Below are 24,417 nucleotides of genomic sequence, written 5' to 3' on the forward strand. Positions count from 1 at the left end.
GAGAGAAAGCCCAGCACTCGACAAACACAACTTGTTTATAATATAACAGAGCACCAGGTCACATTTCTTGCAGCTCTGGTGGGAAAAGACCTCAGATGTAGCTCTAGGAGTCCTTTCCACTGAAGAGCCAAACAATGAAAAATGGCGGTCTCACTCCATGTCTGAAAAAGGCCAAGACAAAGGGCACCACTCAGAGCCTGGCCCTTAGCACACACCCACAAAGAGTTACTAAGGAATACAATGTGTACCAGGGTTGGAAGTTTGGAGAGCACCATCTAACTTTGGCAAATCACTCCCTCTGGTTGTTTTGGGAGGCAGGAAGAAGACGAAATAAACTAGGGAATGTTGAACTCCACTAGGGTATTTCTCCCATCATTTCCACCCTAGAGGACTACAAGGAAGTTTGGGCCAAAACATGTGGAAATGACCATTTTGAAGTACACATACTGCAGGCTTTTTCTTCTCTTTTTCTCACCTCTCGGTTCTCTGGAGTCATGGGAAACAGAAATTGTATTTGCAGGGAACTTGGCGATTTTTAAAATGGTTCCACACATAGTAATCTGCCCCTCATTCTCCTATTTGAATCCCTGACAGCTTCTGACTTCCAGACACTGAATGTGAGAAAGGGTATTGGTTTCTTAGCAAAATAGGGTCTAGGTCATCCAGAACTACTAACTGGTTGGGCTAACTCTACATTCTGACAATTCATATCATAAAGCTTCTAAATAAAGTGTTAACCAGTAAGTATTTGGAATCATACAACTCAAATAATATTAAATTTCTTGAAATAATACATCAATGAAACAAATAATGTACAAATATAAATAATAATAATGTATAATGCAATAAAAACAAAATACATTAAAAAAATTAAATCAGAGCATGCTACAGGGACACTGCTACATCGATGTTCATAGCAGCACAATTCACAATAGCAAGACTGTGGAATCAACCTAGATGCCCTTCAATAGACGAATGGATAAAAAAAATGTGGCATTTATACACAATGGAGTATTACTCTGCAGTAAAAAATGACAAAATCATAGAATTTGGTGGGAAATGGATGGCATTAGAGCAGATTATGCTAAGCGAAGCTAGCCAAGCCCTAAAAAACAAATGCCAAATGTCTCCTTTGATATAAGGAGAGTAACTAAGAACAGACTAGGGAAGAAGAGCACGAGAAGAAGACCAACATTAAACAAGGAGGAGAGGTGGGAGGGAAAGGTAGAGAGAAGGGAAATTGCATGGAAATGGAAGGAGACCCTCAGGGTTATATAAAATTACATACAAGAGGAAGTGAGGGGAAAGGGAAAAACAGTACAAGGGGGAGGAATGAATTACAGTAGTGGGGGTAGAGAGAGAAGAGGGGAGGGGAGGGGAGGGGAGGGGGGATAGTAGAGGATAGGAAAGGCAGCAGAATACAACAGACATGAGGTTATCAATATGTAAAGCAATGAAGTGTAACTGATGTGATTCTGCAAGCTGTATACGGGGTAAAATGGGAGTTCATAACCCGCTTGAATCAAAATGTGAAATATGATATATCAAGAACTATGTAATGTTTTGAACAACCAACATTAAAAAAATAAATTAAAAAAAAATTAAATCAAAGTAACAAAAATACAACAAATCTCATTCTTACATGCCCCAAAAGTAATTTAAAAGGAAAAAAAAAAAGAGTATATAAATTACATGTAGTGGTAGCAGTAGGAATAATGATGAAGACCATGCTGATAATAACCATGGGTGGTGAAGGAAATCAATAATACAGCAGTTATAATTCACTGCTATTTTAAGTCTACTATGGTTTTAAGTGATTCACCTCAATGATTTCATTCAATTCTTCAAAGCAACCCTGCAAATTAGGTACCATCATCCCCACTTTAGGGATGATGAAACTGACTTGAAGAAAAGCAGTTTCCCTGGAGGTCCACTCAGTGAGGAAGCATTGGAGCCAGCTATCACACAGAGGTGGCCCTGGTCCTTACGACTCTGTGCTTTCCTCAAGAGCACCGAGATCCAAGATCCGTGCTGAGTCCCAGCAGGTATACTCCATGATCCTTGGCAGATCAGTGAATCTCTGCAGGCCTCAGTTTTCCGTATGGATATAAGAAGGATGAACCCGAAAGACTTCCAAGATCCTGATAATATGTGGCTCCAGAAACAGATGTACATACAAATCAATGGGTCACAGCTGTAGTTTGTACATGAAGTATCATGTGTTGACTTGGGTGTCAATTCTATATAACTTATGCACTATGTCTATTTGTCTCTACAGAAATAGGGATGATGACTATCACCTCTACTTTTTCAAAGATAAACTATATGATTAAATACAATCTGTTCTACATGAATCCTAACCCACAACAAGGAAGGGAAAGATAGAAGTTCATTGGACTAGACAAGGAGAATGAAGGGGGAATGGAAATAGAAAAGACAGTAGAATGAACTGGACATATCTTTCCTATTCTTATATATGAATACGTGACCAATATGACTTCACATCATATACAACCACAATAATGGGATCCTAACTGGAACAAGTTATACTTATTCTATGTATATATATCAAAAATAAACTCCACCTATGAAGAACAAATTAAAAAAATAAATAATAAATATAATCTGTTTAAAGAAACATGCTCAGTTGTATTTGAATGGTTTAATATGAGATATTTATTTCAGTCAACTTAAGTTTGTATAGATAACTGCCTGATGATGCACTTGGCTAAAAAGAGCAATCTTCAACTAGTTTAGTTGTACCAAATCACCTTTAGAGATGCAGACTACCTGCTATTAATACTGAAGAGCTACATAAGGGCTGTGCATGATTTCCATTTACTCAAATAAGTTTTTCCCTTGGCTTTCCTTTATTATGAAAGAAAAAGAGGATTTTGCTTCAATCCGCTTTGGCTCATCAAGTCTTCCAGACTCCCTTGGTAGAAAACTGCTAGACTTTATCCCTGGAATCAGACAGCTCAAGTTTTGGGGCAAGGTACTTTTGTTCCTGATAAAAATGGTAGACACAATAAGAGAGAGCTAGTGCTCACCTCCCCTCCTCCCTTCTTTGTAATTTGAACACACACACACACACACACACACACAGTCCTTGAGAAAACAGGAACAACTGCAGTCATTCCATTCTTGACAAGCACAAGGCTGTAAAGTCAACAGTGAAAGGTCACAGCATGAAAACAGAGAACCCAGTTTGTTGCTGTGATCACTGACTCAGAATATGCCCTAGCTACAGTTTTTGTCATGTAAGAAAAATAAGTCCCTATTTGTATAAGTCACCATTAATTTGATGTATGTTACTTGCAGCTGAAAGCATTCCTAAATAATATCAGATTTAAGAAGCTTGGGGAATAAAGAAAGCTATGCAAACCTCTTTGAATTGGCAGATCAAAAAGGCTATCATTATTCATGTAAAAGTATAAAATACATAGTATAAACACAAATACCATGAGATGTGAAAAGGAAAATCTTTTTACTTTTGTACAGAGTGTTTGCTCTCTAACACTTCATGCCCATAGCAAGCTTATGGTTACTGTACGTCTGAGACGGCATGGCTGTCGCCACTCTGCTGTCATGCAGACGTCACTAATCAACCACAGCATTCCTTCCCTTCAACCCAGAGCCAGCCTCAGACACTTTGTTCCAATAACCACGACAATGTATTAAAATAGATGCTCAAGATGATAACTCTTTGCCTTCTCTGCTAGAGGTTCCTTTTGTTTTTCTTCCTTTTCTTTTTCCTTACAATTCAATTATTTTCCTTTGAGTTACAAGCCTATGGCAGGATATAAGCTGGCTTCCCTTGGCTATCAGCAATCATTCCCAGATGATCCCATTGGAAATCATGCATACTGGAGATCTTAATCTGGGGGTCCTAGACCTTCAAGGAATCCATGGGTAGAATTCAGAGACTCATGACCTTGGGTGGGGGAAAAATACTACTGTAGTTAAACTTCTAACTGAATAGAGTACTCTTTTTGATAATGAGTGGGAACAAGCCACAGTACCTCTTATTAGCAATACCTGTGACTCTCAACATCAACAATTACAGGTACTACTGCCATCACATTTCAGTTGCTATAGCCATCTCCAAGTGCCATTTACACTCATCATTACTTCAAATTATCACTGTTTGATATTTACTCACCTCTGGATCTCATCAAAAATTTAAAATTAAAAAAAAACTTTTTTAAACTCATGTTATTATTCATAAGTTAGATTTTAAAATAATTTGGTAATAGTATTTAAGTATGATTGGTTCATTTTGTATCCCTATGCGTTTTATTTTATTCTATGCATATAAAAATACAACACCAGGGCTGAGGATGTAGTTCAGTTCAATGTATAATGTTTGCCTAACATGTGTGAGGCCCTGGGTTCAATCCCAACACTGCAAGAGTTTCAATGATGCTAAGAAGAAATCAAGGCTACTTTGCCAGACTACTAATAGATCTACATCCTAAAAAGTCTAAGAAATCTTGCACAAACATCATTGTCATCGTATGTAATTTTTATTAAGCTAACTATGTGCTTGGCATTATTCTAAGCATATGATACAGAATGACCTCATTTATTTCTTATAATCCCAGAATGGAGCAAGTAGGTGAAATAACTAGTCCAAGGTATAAGGTAATAAAGATGTTAATAAATTCAGGGTATCTTACCACACAACACATGAATTCTTAACCAACAGTCATTAACATGATATCAATCTCTATTTCTTCTATTTCTAGTATTTATCCAGAGTGGAACACAACAACGACTTCTTGTCACTGGCTTACTCATGGTGGGGAGCATAGAAGGCAAACCATGCAACAGTGTCAATATACCTCGAGCAAAGTTGGAACAGGGTTACTCTGGGCCAGTACTTTGTGCCATATGGCACTGCCTTCCAACTTACAAAACATTGGTGGGGCTTTGTCTTCCTTGTGCAGATATATACAAACATGGGCTTTATCTTTTATATGTAGATATAAAAATCTTTGGAATTCAGCTTCTAGGACCTTGCAATGTTTGCACAAAGTAACTAAGAATTTGTGCTTAGGCATGCAAACTTGGAGAAAATTTGTCAATGGTACAGAGGGTCGGAAGTGATGAGGAAGTTGGAACAAACTGGAATCAGAAGACCTGGCATAGCTAACAAGTCCAGCACTAATTAATTACCTGATGGCCCAAGTAGTTAAGCTCTCCAAACCTCAATATTTACATGTGTAATAAAGAAAAACAAAATATCTGCACACAGATATATAAAATGAAAGCATAAAAACAAAAGGATAGTCTTTCAAAATGTTGATAAATGTACATTTTGGTTTCATATAAAGAACTTTCTACACTTGACAGTGACCAGCACACAGTAGATAAGTGATAAGCAGAATGGTAATTAAAAAAGAAAAAAAAAAATAGCTGCCTCTTTTGAAGAGTTTCAAAACAGATTCCAGAGTTGCTTTTTGGAGCTGTCATAAAAGTCATCAACCATTAAGCAAAATGTCCAGACACTTGTTTGGGGGGTTTCTGCCCACTCTTGGGTCTCTGATGCATTCAAGTCATCTCATGACTCATCCAAACAAGGCTGTGCATCTTGCAATAGGGAGTAAAAAGTCTGAGAATGTTTGTTTATCTCTATTTTCTTATTTCTCAACTAGGGAAGGGTAGAAAAGATGGGTGGGGAATGCCATCCTCTCCTGGGAACCTCAGTCAGTTACAGTTCCAAAGGAAACAGACAATCTTGATTACATTTATCCACCTGGGACATACTTACACTAAAACTTCCCCATTGTTTATCTGAAACTCAAGTTGAAATTTAAATGGGTATCCTGGGGGAGCCAAATAACTTGGTTGCCAAAATACCATCTGCAATAACTAATTAAATAGCAGACACCAGAGAAGAGCACAAAAAACAAAGTTTGTGTCCTTTCACCTTCCTTTGAAAAGTCTTTCCTTATGGGAAGCTGGGAACATGCTGCTTTTTGTCAAGGTATGACAGGAGAAATGCCATAGATCTGAGCACTCAATCACACTGCAGAGAGTAGATACCCGTCCTCAAACACAGTCACCAGATACCACACAGGGTGCCCAGTCAAATCTGAATGTCAGACAATGAATAATGTTTTAGTACAATTACGTCCCAAATTCCATGCTTATACTACAATTAAAGTATAAGAATTCCACACTAATGTTAAAAAAAAATGATTCGTTGTTTATTTGAAATTTATATCTAACTGGGCATTCTGCATTTTTGTTTGCTAAATCAAGCCACCTCCCACTTACCCCCATCACCTATCACCTCACCCCATATTACCTCACTGCCTTTGGAGCTTCAACTAGCCAATAAAGTTACCAACCTGTGAAATCACTGCTCATTAAAATTTATCACAGTCAAATCTTTGTAAAGAAAAGTTGCATCACATTGTAAACTACTTATTGGGTACAATCTATGTCATTAAGCTTTATTTGCTTTGTCTTGGGTTTGCAATTATAATATGTATCATTCAAAGGGACTTAATTTTAAAACTTGAAGATTAGAAGGGAGAAAAATTGTTAAGAAAATTTCAATTTGTGGGAACACAGGCGATTTGAAAATTAGTGATAACTTAATGAGCCTGTGAATTTTGGTGGTCTTGCTTCTAAAACAGAGTTGGAAAGATCATACGAAGTCATCAAAACTCATTAGGTCTTAAAAGCACAGGCAATGAAAGCAAAAACAGACACAGCAAAGGAAACAATCAACAGGGTGAAGAGACAACCTACAGAATGGTAGAATATACTAGGAATACATCTGATAAGGGGTTACATCCAGAATATACAATGAACTCAACTCATTCATTCATACCACAAAACCCCAACAATTTGAAAATAGAGCAAAAGTCCTGAACAGACATTTCTCAAAAGAAGACATACAAATGGCCAATAGATATATGAAAAACATAATCGACATCACTGGTCATTAGGAAAATGAAAATCAAAGTTTCAACAAGATACCCCCTCACTCTAGTTGGAATATCTATTATCTGAAAGACAACAAAAAATAAGTGTTGGAAAAGTTTTTTTTTTTTTCTTTTTTCTTTTCTTTTCAGTGCTGGGTATGGAACACCGGCCCTTGTACCGGCTAGGCAAGTGCTCTATCACTGAGCAACACCCTTAGGCAATAAAGGGAACATTTGTTTACTATTCTGGAGAATGTAAGTTAGTATAGCCATTATGGAAAACAACATGGAAGTTCCTTGAAACAGTAAAAATAGACCCAGAAATCCTACTCCTGGGTATATATGCAAAGAAAATGAAATCAGTATGTGGAAACATCTGCACTCTCATGTTCACTGAGGCACTATTCACATCAGCCAAGAAAGAGGAACAGCTTAAGTGTCCAGCAGTGGGTAAATGGATAAATAAAATAAAATGTGGTACAATGGAATACTATTCATCTACAAAAAGGGACAAAATCCCTGTCATTTAAGATAAACCTGAAACATGCTAAGTAAAATAATTCAAGCACAGAAAGACAAATATTGCACGATCTCGTTCATAGGAGGAATCTTACAAAGTTGATATGTAGAAGTTGGAGTGCAGTAATAGTTATAAAAGGCTAAGGAGAGGGAGAGATGGGTCAATGGGTACAATGTTACAAGTAGGGTTACAATGTTATTGCACAATAGAGTGACTAAAGTTAACAAGAGTAAAGTATATTTCAAAATAAGGAGAAGGATTTGAATGTTCTTACCACAAAATTTTATAAATGTGTAAGGTGATAGCTATGCTAATTACCCAGATTTGATCACAATAGTATACAAAATATATATTTTATCTCATAAATACATACTTATTATTTGTCAATCAAAAATAAAACTAAACAACAACAAAAAAATATCATTCAACTCACAATGGTTCTGCAGAGACATAACATGATAATTAAGATCAACATGTCCATTTCCTATCAATGAGTATTCTTTCCTCAGTAAAACAAACGCCTGAATTGGTTATCAGAAGATGAAACTATAGCTATGGGACATGGAGCAACCGTGGAAAGCTATGGTGTCACTTTTGATCCTCCTTCCTGGGGTTAGAGAGTTTGAGTCCCAGTTCTCCTCTTCAAACCAATGTAATACCTTAACTAGCTTCCCTATGTTTATACTCTATTCCAGTAGTTCTCAATCCTGAGAATTATCAGGAGAGGATTTTGTTTGGTTAGTAGATTGGGGTTATTTTTTTATTTTTGTTGTTGTTTGTTTGCAGTGGTAGGTATCACATTCCAAGTCTCATACATGCTAGGCAAGCACTCTTATCTCTGAGTTACATTCCCAGATTATCAGGAGAGGGTTTTTAAATAAATAAATAAATAAATAACCAAAGACTAATTAAGTTAGAATCTCTAGGGTGTTACCCAGAGACCAGCCCTTTAGGAGATCCTAATGTACAGATAATCATTGCTCTATCCTTGCAGGTTCATCTTCATAATGCAAAACTGGTTATATCAGGTTCTTAGGGAACAAACAAAACCCATCAGACCTTCTCTTTGCCCATCAAAAAAGGGCCAGGTTTTGAACTTATTCAACAGCCTAAAAGCCCATCCTTCCCACTACCCCTACTATTCTCTTTCCTTGACTTTATACTTCCTTCAAACTGGTGCTCCAATTCTCATTTTAGACCTTTGCTCACAGTGCAATCTAAATCCACAAAGGACTCCTCCATCACCATACTTATAAGCAAGGTCACTTCAAAGCCAATGTCAATCTCTCTTCCACCACAACTCCTTCAGGGGATGTACAACTACCTGGGTTCCATTGTACCCGACCTGGGCATAGTAATTCGTATATTTATTTTGTTTCTCTCCTCCCCTATATTAAGGTAAACTCCATTAAGGTATAAATTTACAATAGTAGCCTGCCTAGAAGAACACAGCATACATACCTAGTTAGGTGTTTAATATTTCCAGAAGGCTTTCTCATGAGGCTTATAAAATTTTAATTGGTAATTTAGAAACCTTGATGTCTAACCACCATGCTTCCAATATAACTAAAATATGAGATGTGCTTCTTTCTACTGTTTGGCTTTCTGGCTTCAGGGATCCAGGGTGGATAAGGAAGTGATGTAAGAACAGTAGCTTTGTCAAGTGGCTTTGATCTACAGCGCCAAGATGAGAAAACAGAAGTGTTTCTCCAACTATGCAGGGGAGGGATGGAGAGAGCAATATTAAAGAGGGGTCTGGTTCAGGCAACAAAGGGAAGCAGCACCGGTGACCTGAAATAAATCTTTATAATTAAAGTTTCAATGCATGAGTAATAGTTTTGTTTTCAAGTGAAAACACTAGGTTTGCCCTTGAGTAATTGCAAAGCACTCCCTTGTCAGCTTAGACAGAACTCGGTAAGCAGCAAAGGCTTATAAACTTTTTAGAAAGTATCCGGGTGGGGGTGGGGTGGGCCCAGCTAGCCCGGGGAACCGAGAGCCATCAACAGCTCTTCACTCCGCCCACGATCCCCCGCCCCGGAGAATCTCTCCACCCGCTGGCGTCCGCTCCCGCAGCCTGGGGACCCTCGAGGAGGGGCGCCAGGAAGCCCCACCTACCTGAGCGCCAGGAACCTCTCGCCCAGGAGCGCCAGCGCCATCCCCATCAAGCCCACACTCACCAGCCGCCCCATGGCGCGGGAGCTGGCCGGCCGTGTGGCTCGGGCCAGACCAGGCAGCACCGTGGGAGGTGCCAGCTCACCCCACCCGGCGCGCAGGCCCGCCCCGCCCGATCCAGCTCCCGGGCTGCCGAGGCTCCGCCCTGCGCCGGGCCTGGCCTTTGTCTGCGCGAACCTGCTGCCCAGACACCTTCCCGCGCAGACGTCCCACGACCTAGTTAGTTTAATGGCCCCAAACCTTGAGATCCTGCTGTCCTTTCCCGAACAACCCACACAAAACCTTTCTGCACACCTTTCTGAACTCCCCACTCGTCAGACGTTCCTTACAGAAAGTTTCCTACTGAAAAGTAAGAAACTTTCAAAGTTTTACAAAGACTTTTTTTTTTTTTAATTGGAGAAAATAGCAATGGGACATATCTTGTAAATATATCATGTTGGAATTACTGCTTTTTATAATAGGATGTGGATGGGAGGAAAACAATATCCTGATTCCAGCAAGACTTCATCTAGACTAGAAACCTAAGTACTTTTTTTTTTTTAACCCAAACTCAACCCCCCCTCTCTCGCCTTATTTTCTTCCTATACACACAATACGAAGAGAAAACATACATAAATATACATATGTGTATGTGTGTGTGTGTGCATGTATATACATGAAACACCCTTCAAGACAATTGAGATTCTAAGGCAGGAGGATCCCAAGTTCCAGACCAGCCTTAGCAACTTAAGGAGACCCTGTCTTAAAATTAAAAATACAAGGGCTAGAGATACAACTCATTGGTAAAGGGCCCCTGGGTTCAATCCCCAGTACTGGGGAAAAGAAAAAAATCGAGACAGTTACAAACAAATGACTACTTCTAATGGTTTTTAGAGTTGAATTGCACAATATGTAGACAGAAATGGTCTAAATTTGTCAGTGTTTAACAAATATCAGTTTCATAAATAACCATTAAAGAGAAGCAGATGCCAATTTTCTCACCTACACCTTTCCAAAAATGAAAAAAAAAATAAAGAACTTATATATATCTTCTGATTCTATATATCTCTGGTTCAGTCCTAAGGGTAAGGGATATTGTATTATTCTGGACCATATAAGAGAGCTAAGTAGTTGTTCTTTGAAAGTCCAAGAAGCTTTATTCTTTTGTGTGAAGGACCCCTCTAGCAGTAGTGACACTTAATAGATACTGTCTCAGAATAACTTTTTAAAATACAAACAATAAAATATACAGGACTGCAAAGAGAACAGTTTACAATTAAATACAATTGTCAAAGTATTTTAAAAAGAGATCTGTGGACTGGAGTTGTGGTAGAGCTTTTGCCTAGCATATGTGAGGTTCTGGGTTCAATCCCCAGTGGTACAAAATGGACAAAAATGTCAAGTTTGTGCTACAGTAATAAAGTACTATAATGTGTGCTATGTTATTTGACACGTTAAATAACAATATCTCACCGCATTCTTTCAATGTTGAAGAGTATAAATTTTCTTTCAAACCTCTGTAACAGCTGGGCACACATCTGTAATCCCAGCTACTCTGGAGGCTGAGGCACCACAAGTTCTAGTTCAACCTGCTCAATTTAGTGAGACATTGTCTCAAAATAAAAAAAAAATAAATAAAATGGGTTAGGAGTGTAGCTCAGTAGTTAAGTGCCCCTGGGTTAAAGAGCACTTGCTTATCATGTGTGAGTCCCTGGGTTCAAACTCTGGTATCACCACCACCAAAACAAAACAATCCCCCTCCCACAAAAAAAAAAAAAAAAAAAAAAAAAACAACTTTCTAGCAACTGTAATGAAACTGTTACTTCCATTGGAATCAAGGTTACAAGTAGTGCTAATGTTTCTGAGGTGTGTTTCTTACTTTTATAAATGAAATACTAAATTTTGTTTGAAGTCAAGATCTACCCTGAACTCCGCCCGGCCCCCACCCCCCACACCCCCAACACCCCCCCACACATACACCCTCTCCCGGCCTAGTACCAGAGACTGAACCCAGAAGTTTATACATGCTGGGTAGGGACTGTACCACTGACTTACACCTCCTGCTCCTCTTGAAGTGATAGACCACTTGGATTAAGAACCTTGACTTAGGGTAAGGCTATGACTGTATAAATGGAGGGGGATTCCCCTCATATCTGGTACTAATTATTGGGGAGGAAAAGAATCTCACAAATGCAGTCAGACTTTAGGTGGTGGATGTAAAACAGGACCTGAAACTATTATCTGGGACTTCTTGCTGAGAGTCATATTCCAAGGATTGTTGGGTAACAGGAAGTATGTAAAACTATGCCTTGAAGACTCAAGGTCAAGAGCCAAGAGCCACATTACAACACCTACCTACATGTGTCTGAAAATAAGAAACCATAGATTGGAAATAAGATTACTTAGCTTTGTGCCATTCTTAAGGTCTATTTCCAAGTTTAGGGGGGAAAAGTCATGTTCATAATTTAGTCTGGTTTCAGCTGAAAGGAAAGGATTGGTTTTTTGCAGCTTTTAGCCTGGGCTCCACAGCAAAATAAATAATAATAATAATAATAAAATAAAAAATACATTTAAAAAACCACCAGCTTTTGTGCTGGTTTCCCCTTGTTCCAAAACCCACAGAGACATCACTAACGGATCACAGCAATGTTTCTCACCAAGCCCAGACTTGTCCTCACAGTCCCAAACAACAGCTACAGGGTCAGAAAAATTCTGGAGCTAGATACTGACAGATTTCGGTTCAGGATGAAGGCTGCTTGCTGTCTTGGTGTTGGGTAGTCAAGGGAAACAATACCCTGGAGTTTAGAGTGGAAGAATCTGAGATAAAGAACCAGAGCTTTCCAACTAAACCTACCTAACCTCATTTTCAGAGAATCTTAGAGGAGCTGTGTTTGAATTCTGTTCATATGAATAGTGAGTTCTCCTGTTATTCTGTGTAAAAGGTCCTATATCCCCATACCCTTTCCCTTTCTGAATGTTGCTACTGAAGCAAGTTCTGCCCAAGTCTCCATCCTCACCCCTATCCTCACCCCCATACTCAGTCTAGAAATCATTGTTTCTTAGAGATTTTACTTTTATGATTTGGAAATCAGAAACTTATCATCTCCATTGTAAAAATGTTCTACTGATTATTAAATTGTGTAGAGTAACCTCACTATCATTTAAGATCACTGGGATTTATAAGCCACACCAAGAATGTAACCCCTGGTTTGTTATTTCGTGGGGAAAATGATCTCTGACTACCAAATAACCAAGTTGCTCAACAGAAAACAAACTTGTTCTGGGACTTGTTTGTGGGCTGACAACTCCTTAGACTTGGTATGAAAGTGTTTCTCAAATAATGACTAGCTTATAATTAGAAATTTAGTGGTTCTTAAGCAAGATTTCAAAAATAACAATACCTTTTTATCAATGCTTTTCAAACTCTATGTAGCAAAGGACAGGTTTTTCTTTGCCTTTGTAAAATACAATGGAAATGAATTACTGGAAAATAAAGTAAAATATCAGGCATACAAAATACAAGCTCAGATCTTTTATTATTTGATTCAATAGACATAAAATTACTTTGTCAAATTTCTATAACAGTTCCTAAACGCTTACTCAATTTTTCATACTTATCTCATCATGGACCAGAAACAAAGAGTTCACAGACTGAAAATGGTCCTGGGAGCGCACTGCCTTTTATGGTTGTACTTTAACTCTTTAAAACTCTTTGCAAAGTATCGTTGCACATAATGTTTATGGTAATTTGTGAAGGTGACTTGTGATTATTGTCATTTTATATAATATGTGACATATCGCTTTTATTCCTTCCCTTCCTTACCTCTGTTTAAAGAAGAGGCACAGATCTTTTAACACAGATCAGCAAGAGAAAGAGGTGCCTTGTGGATGCCCCACTCTAGGGCTTCTTGAAGAGTAAAGGAGTCCTCCTGCCAGCCAGGCTATATTTTTTCTTTCTTTCTTTCTTTCTTTCTTTCTTTCTTTCTTTCTTTCTTTCTTTCTTTCTTTCTTTCTTTCTTTTGTTGTAGATGGACACAATACCTTTATTTAATTTATTTTTTTTATGTGGTGCTGAGGATGGAACCCAGTGCCTCATACATGCTAGGCAGGTACTCTACCACTGAGCCACAACCCCAGTCCTAGGCTTCAACATATCAAAAAGTGCCATAACAGAAGCATAAACATGATCATAATATGTTAACATATTTAAATTAAAAATTAACATATTAAAATATTAAGAGAGATCTAAATCATGCATAAATATAAAATGCAATGTAATGCGTTAGCCACAATGCAATTATTTTATTTAAAAAAAGCATATTTTCTCTGACTTACTACAGAAGGAGTAGTCCAATGATAGAACCCAAGTTTAAGATGAATGAGTTTTTTTTTTTTCAGTTGTAGATGCGATGCATCTTTATGATGTATAAATGAATGAATTCCGAGATAAGGTTGAAAGTCAATGGTTAGGGCTCTTTATGAACTTGACAATGTCTAGGCCAGACAGCTCTCCTGTCTCTGAGACCTATTTCTTTGGAGACTTCGCTGCCTCTTCCAGGAGCTATTGAACCATCGGGAGCAGATAGAGTTAGGTAGAAAACAGTGGAAAGTGTAAAGGTGGAGGAGAGAAAGAAAAATACTCCCCAAGTTCTACCCAAGGTAGAATGGATGACCTAAACTATATGGTGAAAACAGACATGTTTTATCTTCTTCTAAGAAGTACATGTTTTCCATTGACAAAGGAACATTAGTAGTAGTTATCCATTCATGAAAAATATGTACTATCCCTTTCAGAAGCCTAATGAAAGAGGCTTAATGAAGGGGCCAGCTGAAGTACAACCACAGCTGTTGTTTCTTGAGCACTTCTAAACTCTCAGTTAGAAGCTCAGTTAAACATTTGAATTAGGTACTATTATTATCCGCCATTAATAGGTGAGGAAAGTGAAGCAAGAGGTTAAGAATCATGCCCAGGGTCACACCCCTGGAAATGGTGGAACCAGGATCCAACATGAGAAAATGCATACTCTGAGCAGAGATGAATGAGCTGGTAGTAAGATGCAGAAAATTGTCTCATGTCAACGTACATGACAGTTGGAAACCAGGCTGCTGCTTATACTTTTCCTCTTCTTGCTGGTATTAATTCACTAGGCATTTATTGTATTCTATGTCTCCAAACAGTTAATGGGAATTCAAAGATAAAGGAGGTGAACGTTCTCTGCCTTAGCTATGATCAGAGGAGAGACAGACAGATGACAGACAGACACAGAGGAAAGAAAATGCAATCTTAGGTGTCAGGAACCAAGAGCTTTGATCTTTATCATACATGTGATGTAAAGTCACTAAAGATTTTCAAGGAAGGGAGAGACATTTGTGTTTTGCAATGGTTGACAAAGGTCACTGATGACTATGGAAATGGTGGCTGTTTATTCTCAAGTGTGCTTGAGAGAATATACAGGTAAGTACAGGCAGAAGCAGCAGAAAGGGAGGAAAGAAGAAGATTTAAGGACTTTCAGAGGTTGAATGGATAGAAATGAGTAGCCAATAAGATGTGGGAGAAAGGAGGCATTGAAGAGGACTTGAGTTGTTCAAAACACACTAACTGGAATGAGAGAAGAACAGTTTAGAGTCACAGGGAGGGGTTGGGGGTGGTGAGGAATGAGTATAGTTTGGGACCTGGTACATCTGGTGTGAAGTCCAGGAGACAATGACAGACATGATTCCCATGCCATAGGAATGAGGTCTTGTCTGGAGATGGGGACTTGGAAATCACTAGTAGAGATTGCAGCAAGCTGAGGAGATGACTTTTTTTTTTTTTTTTTTAGGAAGGTTTGAGGTTGTAGCCTGAAGCAAAGTGACATATGGAGAAGTCCTAAGAGCTTTATGAGTGTGTAAGTGGTTAGGAGCCAGTTGAAACATGGGAAGTGGAATGGAGAGTTAGAAACTGAATTGAGCTTTACAGATCAGCTTTGAATGGGGGAAAGCAGATACTAGAGTGAGGCAGCCCTCTTCCCTTTCCCCTGAATCTGGATAGGTGGCCTGACATTCTCCATACAGTGCTCTAGGAAGTCACTTTCCGTCCATGAAAAATGAAACCTATTTGCTACCCATCCATAGAGACTAGAGACCATAGAGAAGAGGAAAAAAAAAACACTCCAGAGTTACTTGTGATTGGCATAAGACAACCCCTCTTGTGGCCTCTATGCCTCCACTAGCAGGAGTGCCAGGAGAACCAGAGTCCGCTTCTGCAGGACCTCTCTCCTCTTCAGTGATCACGCCTTCTAATATCTGTGTAGCCTCAGTAGGCCTTCTCTCCCTATCATGGGAGGGCCTGGCTCCCCAGTAATCCACACACTCTACTCTCCTTCTCTTGTGGTTAGTCATTGTTAAAGGACAGATTATAATCATTTAGTCTAAAGTTCTTAGTTGGCTTTACTTTTGATTCCAGAATTGGGCAAAAGTTCATTCCATAAAAGAGAATAAATGGTCCACATAGCTCTACATAATAAAGGCTATCACAAACCCACAGACAACATCATATTTCTTCAGGATGAGGAGCAAAACAAGGACGCGAACTCTCATGCTTCTTATTCTACAGAATACTGGAAGTCTAAACCAGAGCAGTTAGACAAGAGAGAGAAATAAAAGACACAAGAATAGAAAGGGAGAAAGTGAAAGTATCCCTGTTTGCAGATGACATGATTCTTCATATAGAAAAACTTAAAGACTCCACAAAAAGATGATTAGAATTGATAAAAGAGTTCATTAAAGTTTCAGGATACATAGTCAGCATGTAAAAATCGGCAGAATTTTTATACATTGATAATGAGGTTACTAAAAAAGAAATCATGAAAGGATTTTATTCCTATTCATGGTAGCTACAAAACAAGACAAAAGAAAGAAACTCTAGGAATAAATTTAGCCAAGGAGGTTAAATACCTCTACTATGAGAATTACAAAACTCTTATGAAAGAAACTGAAGCAGACACAAAAAATTGGAAAGTCCTTCCATGCTTGTGAATAAGAATTACTATTGTAAAAATGTACCTATTGCCCCAAACAATTAATAGATTCAATGAAATCCTCATCAAAACATCAATGATACTCTTCACAGAACTAAAAATAATGATCCTAAAATTCATACAGAAGCACATAAGACTGGAAATACCAAAGCTATTTTAAGCAAAAAAAGACAAAGCTGGAAGCATCATACTACCTGGTCTCAATATATGTCACAAAAAGATTTGGAGTAATAGCTCTGGAATAAAATGCAAAATGCCCTGGGTTCAATCATCAGCATTGAAAAAAAAATGCTATAAAGATACAATATTCAAAACAACATGGTATCAACATAAAACAGACACACAGGCCAGTGGAACTGAGTACCCCAAAATAATTCCACACATCTTACAGCCAAGTAATTTTTTTCAAAAAGGTGCTAATGCACACGATGGAAAAAGGACAGTCTTCAATAAATGGTGCTGGGAAAATTGAGTAGCAGAAGAATGAAACTAGACACTCATCTCTCACCAGTTAGGTAAAACAACTCCAAATGGATTAAAGATAAATGCAAGATTTGAAACTACTAGAAGAAAACAGGGGAAATTCTTCAAGACATCACAGTAGGCAATGATTTTTTTTGGATAAAATCTTCAAAGCACAGGAAACAAAGCAACAATAGGCAAATGGAATCATGTCAAACTATGAAGCTTCTGCACAGCAAAGGAAACAATTGTGGGAGTGAAGAGACAACCTACAGAATGGGAGAAAATTTTTGCAAACACAACATCTGACTGTGGGCTGGTGTCTCGAATATGTAAGGAACTCAAAAAACTTAGTGGCAAAAAATAAACAAACAAAAAATAAAACAACAATAGCAACAACAAAACCCAAATAACCCAATTAAAAACTTGGGCAGTAGATCTAACAAAAGATCAAAATAGATATTTTTCAAAAAAGACATACATATGGCCAACAGGTATATGAAGAAATGATCAACATCACTAATCATCAGAGAAATGAAAATAAACCCACAATGATATATCACCTCACTACAGTAAGAATGGCTATTGCCAATAAAGGCAAAAGATAATTGCTGGCAAGGATGTGGAGAAAAGCAAACCCTTTTACACTGTTGGTGGGAATGTAAATTAGTACAGCTATTATGGAGAAGTGTGAAGGTTCCTCAAAAATTTTTAGAAAGTACAACCACCATATGATTCAACAATCCCACCATTGGGTATCTATCCAAAGGAAATGAAATTACTATATCAAAAGGTTACCTATACGCCCATGTTTACTGCAGCACTATTGACAATGAATAAGAAATGGGAACAACCTAACTGTCTATCAACTGATGAATGAATAAAGTAAATGTGCTGCATACACACAATGAAAAATATTTGGCCATAAAATAAGACATGAATTCCTGACATGGATGTAACTGAAGATCATTATGTCAATTGGAATAAGCTCGGCACAGAAAGGCAAGTACTGCATGATCTCTTTCACATGTGGAATCTAAAAAAGTTGTTCTCATAAAAGTTGAGAGTAGATTGGTGGTTACCAGAGGAGAAGGAGAGTAGGTGGGGAGGAAATTTGGATAAAGGTTATCTATGAGTATGAGGTACAATTAGAAGTAACAAGTTCTGATTGTACAATAGGGTGACTATAGATAACAGTTTTGTACTGTGTGTCTCAAAAGAACTTGAAAAAAGGGTTTTGAATGTTTTCTCCATTAAAAAAAAATTGTAAACATTTTAGGAAATGGATATGTTTAACCTGATACAAATATTATACAATATACAAATGTATATTCAAACAATCAATGTATATCCAAACATCAATGGTACTCCACTTATATGCATAATTTTAATGCTTTTATGTATCAGTTAAAATAAATCTAATTTTAGAAAAGAGTATTTTTTTTTCCTAATGAACAGAGCAAAAGAGATTGATTTTATAGTCAGAAAAAGGCTGAAACAAAACAAAAAAAGACTGGTTGTTTCAAAGTTACTTTCTACGTAGGGTGGGGACTGGGAGACTGAACAATAGAAAAATACCTGATTATTTAACATCTGGTTACCTTTTTCATGTAAGAATTCAGGCAGAGGGGACTTCACCATCCTATCAATTGGAACTGGCCTGTTTGGGAAATCTGGTTGTTAATTCTCTAACAACTGATTTCTCTTGGAAGGTCAGAATAACAGCTTTGTTTCAACTTGGTGACTTGGAACTTTGTATCAGTGACTCCATTTTGACTTTTAGTCTAGTCTGTTGGGACTTCATGAAAACTTAATCTGAAAAAATGGCCTCCTGTAATTTTTACATAATAGTATTTTCACTGTCTCCCAATTTACCCCAACTTCTAAAACTCCTTACATCATCTGGAATTCCTAATCAGTCATTAACAAAAACCCTATTTGTGGGGTCCAGTGGGTGCTTGCCTATAAATCCAAAAACTCAGGAGACTGAGGCAGGAGTATCACAAATTTGAGGCTAGCTTTAGCAACTTGGTGAAATCTTTTCTCAAAATAAACAGTAAAAAATAAGAAGGGCTGTGGGGATGTAGTTAGTGGTTGCAATCCCCAGTACCACACACACAAAATAAAATAAAATAAACAATCCACCTATATGCTCAATATCTCTAAATATACTCTTCATTTTTTTTTTGTTATTTCCTGATTCTCAATGCCAGAACATTTTCCCATCTTCTAGAAGGTTCTCATAGTCATTCCCTTTTACACTGTGATGGTAAAATTCTGGGTGAGTTTGGCATCAGTATATATAACTTTTGCATGTCTAGCTTTTCAGGTTCCCTGCTTTCCACCAACTCCTGTGATTATACTTTAAGGCTGCCATGATTAGTAATTACAATCTCCAACTTCCAAATTCTCAGTTTTAGGATCCTATTCTTCAATTGCCACCTCATCTTTTAGCTCATTTCCTCTGGTCCTCCTATGATAGAAAATTCTTTGATCCTGCTTTGATGTGTGACCTCTCTTCCCTCAATACACAAAACTATTGCTTCACCATATGAGTGGCTCATTTCATTCCACTTTGCACAGTGCTGACTCTTTATGAAGTTTTCATTGAAATATTATTTAGTATCCAGCTGGCATTGGTTCTAGTACCCCCACCCCACCCCCAATGGATATAAAAATCAGGAGGAAAGTCAATTTCCCTTATTATGTAAAATGACATAGTGTTTGCATATATCGCATCTATGTCCTCCTGAACACTTTAAATCACCTCTAGATTATTTGTAATGCCTCATACAATGTAAATATTACGTAAATAGTTGTTATTTTGTATCATTTAGGGAATAAAACCAAGAAAAACTCTGTACATGTTCAGTAAGGACCTTTTTTTTCCCCCAGTTATTTTCAATCTATCTATAGTTAGTTGAATCTGTGGATGTAGAGGACCGTGGATATGGAGGACTAACTCTGTGCATGCATGTGTACACACATGTGCACACACACACACACACGCACACATGCACACACAACACAGAGTACACTGCAAGTATATATGTTTTTTCTAAGTCCTGAAGTCTGCCTTATGTTCTTACGTAGTAGGAGCTGGTGAAAAACTATATTTTGTTTAAATAGGTGAATGCTCAGAACACTGCATTACTTCCTTCTTTGAGTACCATTTTCTGCCATTTATTCTTTGTTCTGATAAACAGCCTTGACTCCTACAGGGCTGACAAAAGGAGTACAAATGACAGACCTGGGCCTGCTACAGGGAACAAAGGAAGGGCACCACAGTGGCTATCAGGTTTAGAAGGAGAGTCAAAGCCCATTCAAGGAGACATCTGAGGAGCAGAAGTAAAGATCACCGGATTAGCAGAGACTTGGAAGAGTCCTTGACATTGACAGGGACTGTCTGAACCTGACAGCAGGCTGGCAAGACAGCCCAACATTTTAATGAATGTAATCTGGGGTCAGAGAAGGAGTCGTGGGCGAGTAGGTGCTGTCAGGTACTATCTCTACAGGGAAAATGTTAGAAAGACCAGGGAAGTTCCCAATTCTCTGAATGTTTCCATTTCCAGGAACCCATCTTTGCTAATGAACTATGTGTATACAGCACAGACAAGCAGGAGGAATCAGATGTTGTTTTGTAGGTATCATTTAGGAGAATAGAAATGAAGGTTTTTACAGAATTAGTCTTGGAGACCATTTCTGCCTTTCATTTATTTTTCCTGTAAGCCATATTTTGTTGTTATTATTATTCCTTTTTCAGCCTCTACATTTTTTTTCCTCCTTATTTTATATCTCACAGAAATTATGGAACTTGTATTTAAGGTGAGCTCAGTTTGGGCATGCAAGTTAGGGGGTGGGCCTCTTGTTCAAACACAAATAGTCCTTCCACTGATGTTGACTTAAAACTTCATGACTTAAAAGCATAATGGCTTTTACATGGAAGTATGACTCATTGTAGAGATGGGGGTGGGGGTCATGTGGAATCATCCGTGAGCTCTTTGTTTCTCCATTCTGGGGTCAAGCTCCAGTTGCGCTACTTTATTTTGCTAATTTGTTCTTCAAGACAGGATCAAAGATGATAATTTCAAAAGAACTTGATCTGGTAACTCTGACTCAATATTAGGATCCTTCCAGTTTTGTCCCTGGATAAAATCTTAGTGCCATGGGTATCACCCCTTTCTCTCTTCTGCCTTCCTTTCTGGACCATGCCCCAAAGTCTATCCTTTCGTGCCCAATCCGGCTGTAGGTTCTTTTGTTACCAAACAAGAATCTTAGCTTCTCAAGAGGAATTCAAACTTTAGATCTTTGAACAAGTAACAAGGGGTTACTCTGGGCTATACTTGGAAAATGTGGTCTTGTGTGACAACAGCTCCCTAGGCCAGTGCCCCTTTTCAAAACTGCTTTCTTCATTTTCTCATTTTTACTCTTTCCTAAACCACGGTAAGATGTTTCATCCTATGCCATGGTAATGCTATCAAATATAACTGACCTCTCTACATGAGTGCCAAAATCCTTCTGAGACTTGTTTGGAACTTTTAGTTTTACCCATTACATAAGCTCTCAAGCAGAAAGGTGGTCGGAAATGGTAATCCTAGAAATGAATGGCTTTCTGTTGACGGAAGGCCCAAGGTTAACTGTGTCTGACACAGACCTGTTTTGAGATGAAACAGAGTTGGAAGTATGTTGACCCCGATTATTGAACCTGAAATGGGTACACATGACTTGACAAAGGACTGTCTTTATTTTTACTTACACAAGTAATACATGAATGCTTTCGCATTGCAAAGTAGTCAAAGGTTACTGATAGAATTAAAGTCTCCTAGACTTTTCCAGGGCAACACTATTGTAGTTATTGTAGTTTCATGTTTTCTTATCTTTCTTATCTTTCATTATATTTGTTTTACTTATTATCATTTTCCTATCTCATATTTACCATTTTCGTGTGTGTGTGTGTGTGTGTGTGTGTGTGTGTGGCACTATTCAGGAGTATGTTTACTGAGCAATATTGCCAACTAAAATTTTTTAGCACCTTGTAGATGACTTGTTTTTTTGTCACAGAAAACTCTGGATAAATTTTAGTTTAAAAGATTTTTAGCTTATTAAAATTACAGGATTTGAAAGTTATTTCTTATGTTTAAGGTAGAACCTAAAAATCTTATAATTCTATTCATTGGACTAGAAAATTTTTAACAATCCACTTGTAAAAGGTCCTTGATTAATATTAAGCCCAATTTATAAACACAGCTATCTAGACTTTTTTATGTCAAACTGTATTCATGAAGCTGCTACATTTCCTTTTTAAGTTCTACATCATTTGGTTTAACAAATTTTTCCTGAGTTCTTAAATAATTCATGTATCAAATACATTAAGTTTATAAACATGATTCTTAAGTTTTTAAAAATGTTTCATGAATGGACACAAAGTGAACATATTAAATTAAAAATCACTAATCTCAATAAAATAATAATTCATTTAAAGTTGGAATCACAAGAATATAACTCAAGTAAGTAGAGTCTAGTAAACCAAATTTATTTGTTTGTTTGTTTATTTATTTATTTATGCTGGGAATTGAACCTATTGACCTTCTAGCAATGAGCTACATCTCTAGCCCTTTTTACTTTTTTGTTTTGTGACTAAACTGGCCTCTAATCTGCAATCCTCCTGTCTCAACCTCCTAAATAGCTGGAATCTACATAGGCAGGTGCCATCAAGACTGGCTTACTGGATCAAATTCTAAATATTATAGGTGGAGAATATGCATATGTACAAAATTCTTAACACTAAATTATTGATACTATAGCTTAGTTTTATCTTGAAATTTATATTCCTAATTTCAAATTTTCATGGTGTTTAAACATGTTTACCTACTAAAGAAAAATTATGCCATCTTACATGGTTTTGAGGTTATTTTGCTTTATAATTTTTGGCTTGCTTAAATCTTTCCATCATTTATACTTCATTTTCTTTAGCTCTTTTCATTAGTTAGAACTTCTAATAAAAGCTTTAATAATTCCCCATTTATTCAAGTCTTCTCTTATGTCTTTTTGTAAAGTTTCATAGTTTCTCCACAAAGGTCTTACACATATTTTATGTCTAAATACCTTATAATTTTGTTGCACATATGAAATATACCTTTTAAAATATTTAAACATTTTAATTGACACTAAAAATTGTACATGTTTATGGAGTACCATATGACATTTCAACACATGTATACAATGTGTTATTGAGAGCCTTCATAAAAATTGCATTTTCTACTTTTTTTTGCTAACATGTATAAATATTATTTTAGAATTTGATCTGTATATTACAGCCTTACTGAACTCTCTTTGTGTTTCTAAGAGTTTATTAGTTTATTGCTTGGGATTTAGGGGAGAAAGCAATATTTCTTTAAATAAAGAGTTTTTTCTTTCCTTTTCCTTTATTAATACATATTCCACCCCCTTGGAAAGTATCATATAAATTCTCCAAATAAATATTAGTAAAAAGAGAAGACATGGTTTTAAGGGGAATGTTTTTCAGATTCTCTCACTAAATGTGGTTTAGGATTTTGGTAGGTATCTTTTCACAAAAAAAATGTTTATTTATATACTTAATAGACTAAGACCATTTAAATAAAGCACAGGGGGTGCAAGGTTAGAAGTCACTACTCCATCCTAACAACAAGTAAATATCTGAACAAATAAAAAAACCCAATAAGTCTTATTAGATCCATCAGAGAAGTGAGGTCATAGAACTATCTGTTACTCGCTGCCCCCCATCCCCAACTGGAGAGAGAGACAGATACAGAGAATCACAACTTACTAGAACAAAAACCCATGGGCATAAATCTCCATGGGAGCCAGGGCCGAGATAGGAAAACCTGAACTCCAATTGACACATTGCCACAGGCTCAGTATGGACAAGTCTGAGAGTTTAAAAACAAACAAACAAACGAAAAAACCTTCAGGAAGGGCCCAGTTACAGGGGGACCCCATACTTTAATACATTTTATCTTAAGAAGCTTTAAATGGTCCTGTTGGTGAACATCAGAGAAAAATCCCCCCATGCTTCTGGAAGAGGGAAGGGAAATAAATGAACCATTAGGACACATGCCTTTGTATTTTGTTCCTAATAAACCTGCCCTCAAGAAAAAACTATTTAAGCAGAGCCCAATCTGCTGGGTTTCTATAGCACCTAATTGACCTTGGAGAAGGAAAAGGACTACCCAGCTCCAGCCCACTTAGCCAACCCAGTCAGTCATCCCAATCCACTCCATTGAGGAAACACCCTGAGAAGCACTAAGAAAGTTCACGACCCAGGGTACAGGCTCACCCCAAGACT

At 37.4% G+C, this 24,417-nt stretch overlaps 1 protein-coding gene across 1 annotated transcript in view; it reads right to left on the reverse strand.

The window, feature by feature from the left end:
• Pon2 (paraoxonase 2) overlaps window positions 1-9,704 on the reverse strand; it is a 32,457-nt gene extending 22,753 nt beyond the window's left edge. Inside the window, exon 1 of the mRNA XM_026391505.2 lies at window positions 9,574-9,704. Coding sequence (XP_026247290.1) covers window positions 9,574-9,647 — 74 coding nt within the window. The 5' untranslated portion in view covers window positions 9,648-9,704. The remainder of the gene's footprint in view (window positions 1-9,573) is intronic.
• Window positions 9,705-24,417: the final 14,713 nt, after the last annotated feature.

This window comes from Urocitellus parryii, chromosome 3 (assembly GCF_045843805.1).
Source record: "Urocitellus parryii isolate mUroPar1 chromosome 3, mUroPar1.hap1, whole genome shotgun sequence".
Classification (NCBI taxonomy): domain Eukaryota; kingdom Metazoa; phylum Chordata; class Mammalia; order Rodentia; family Sciuridae; genus Urocitellus; species Urocitellus parryii.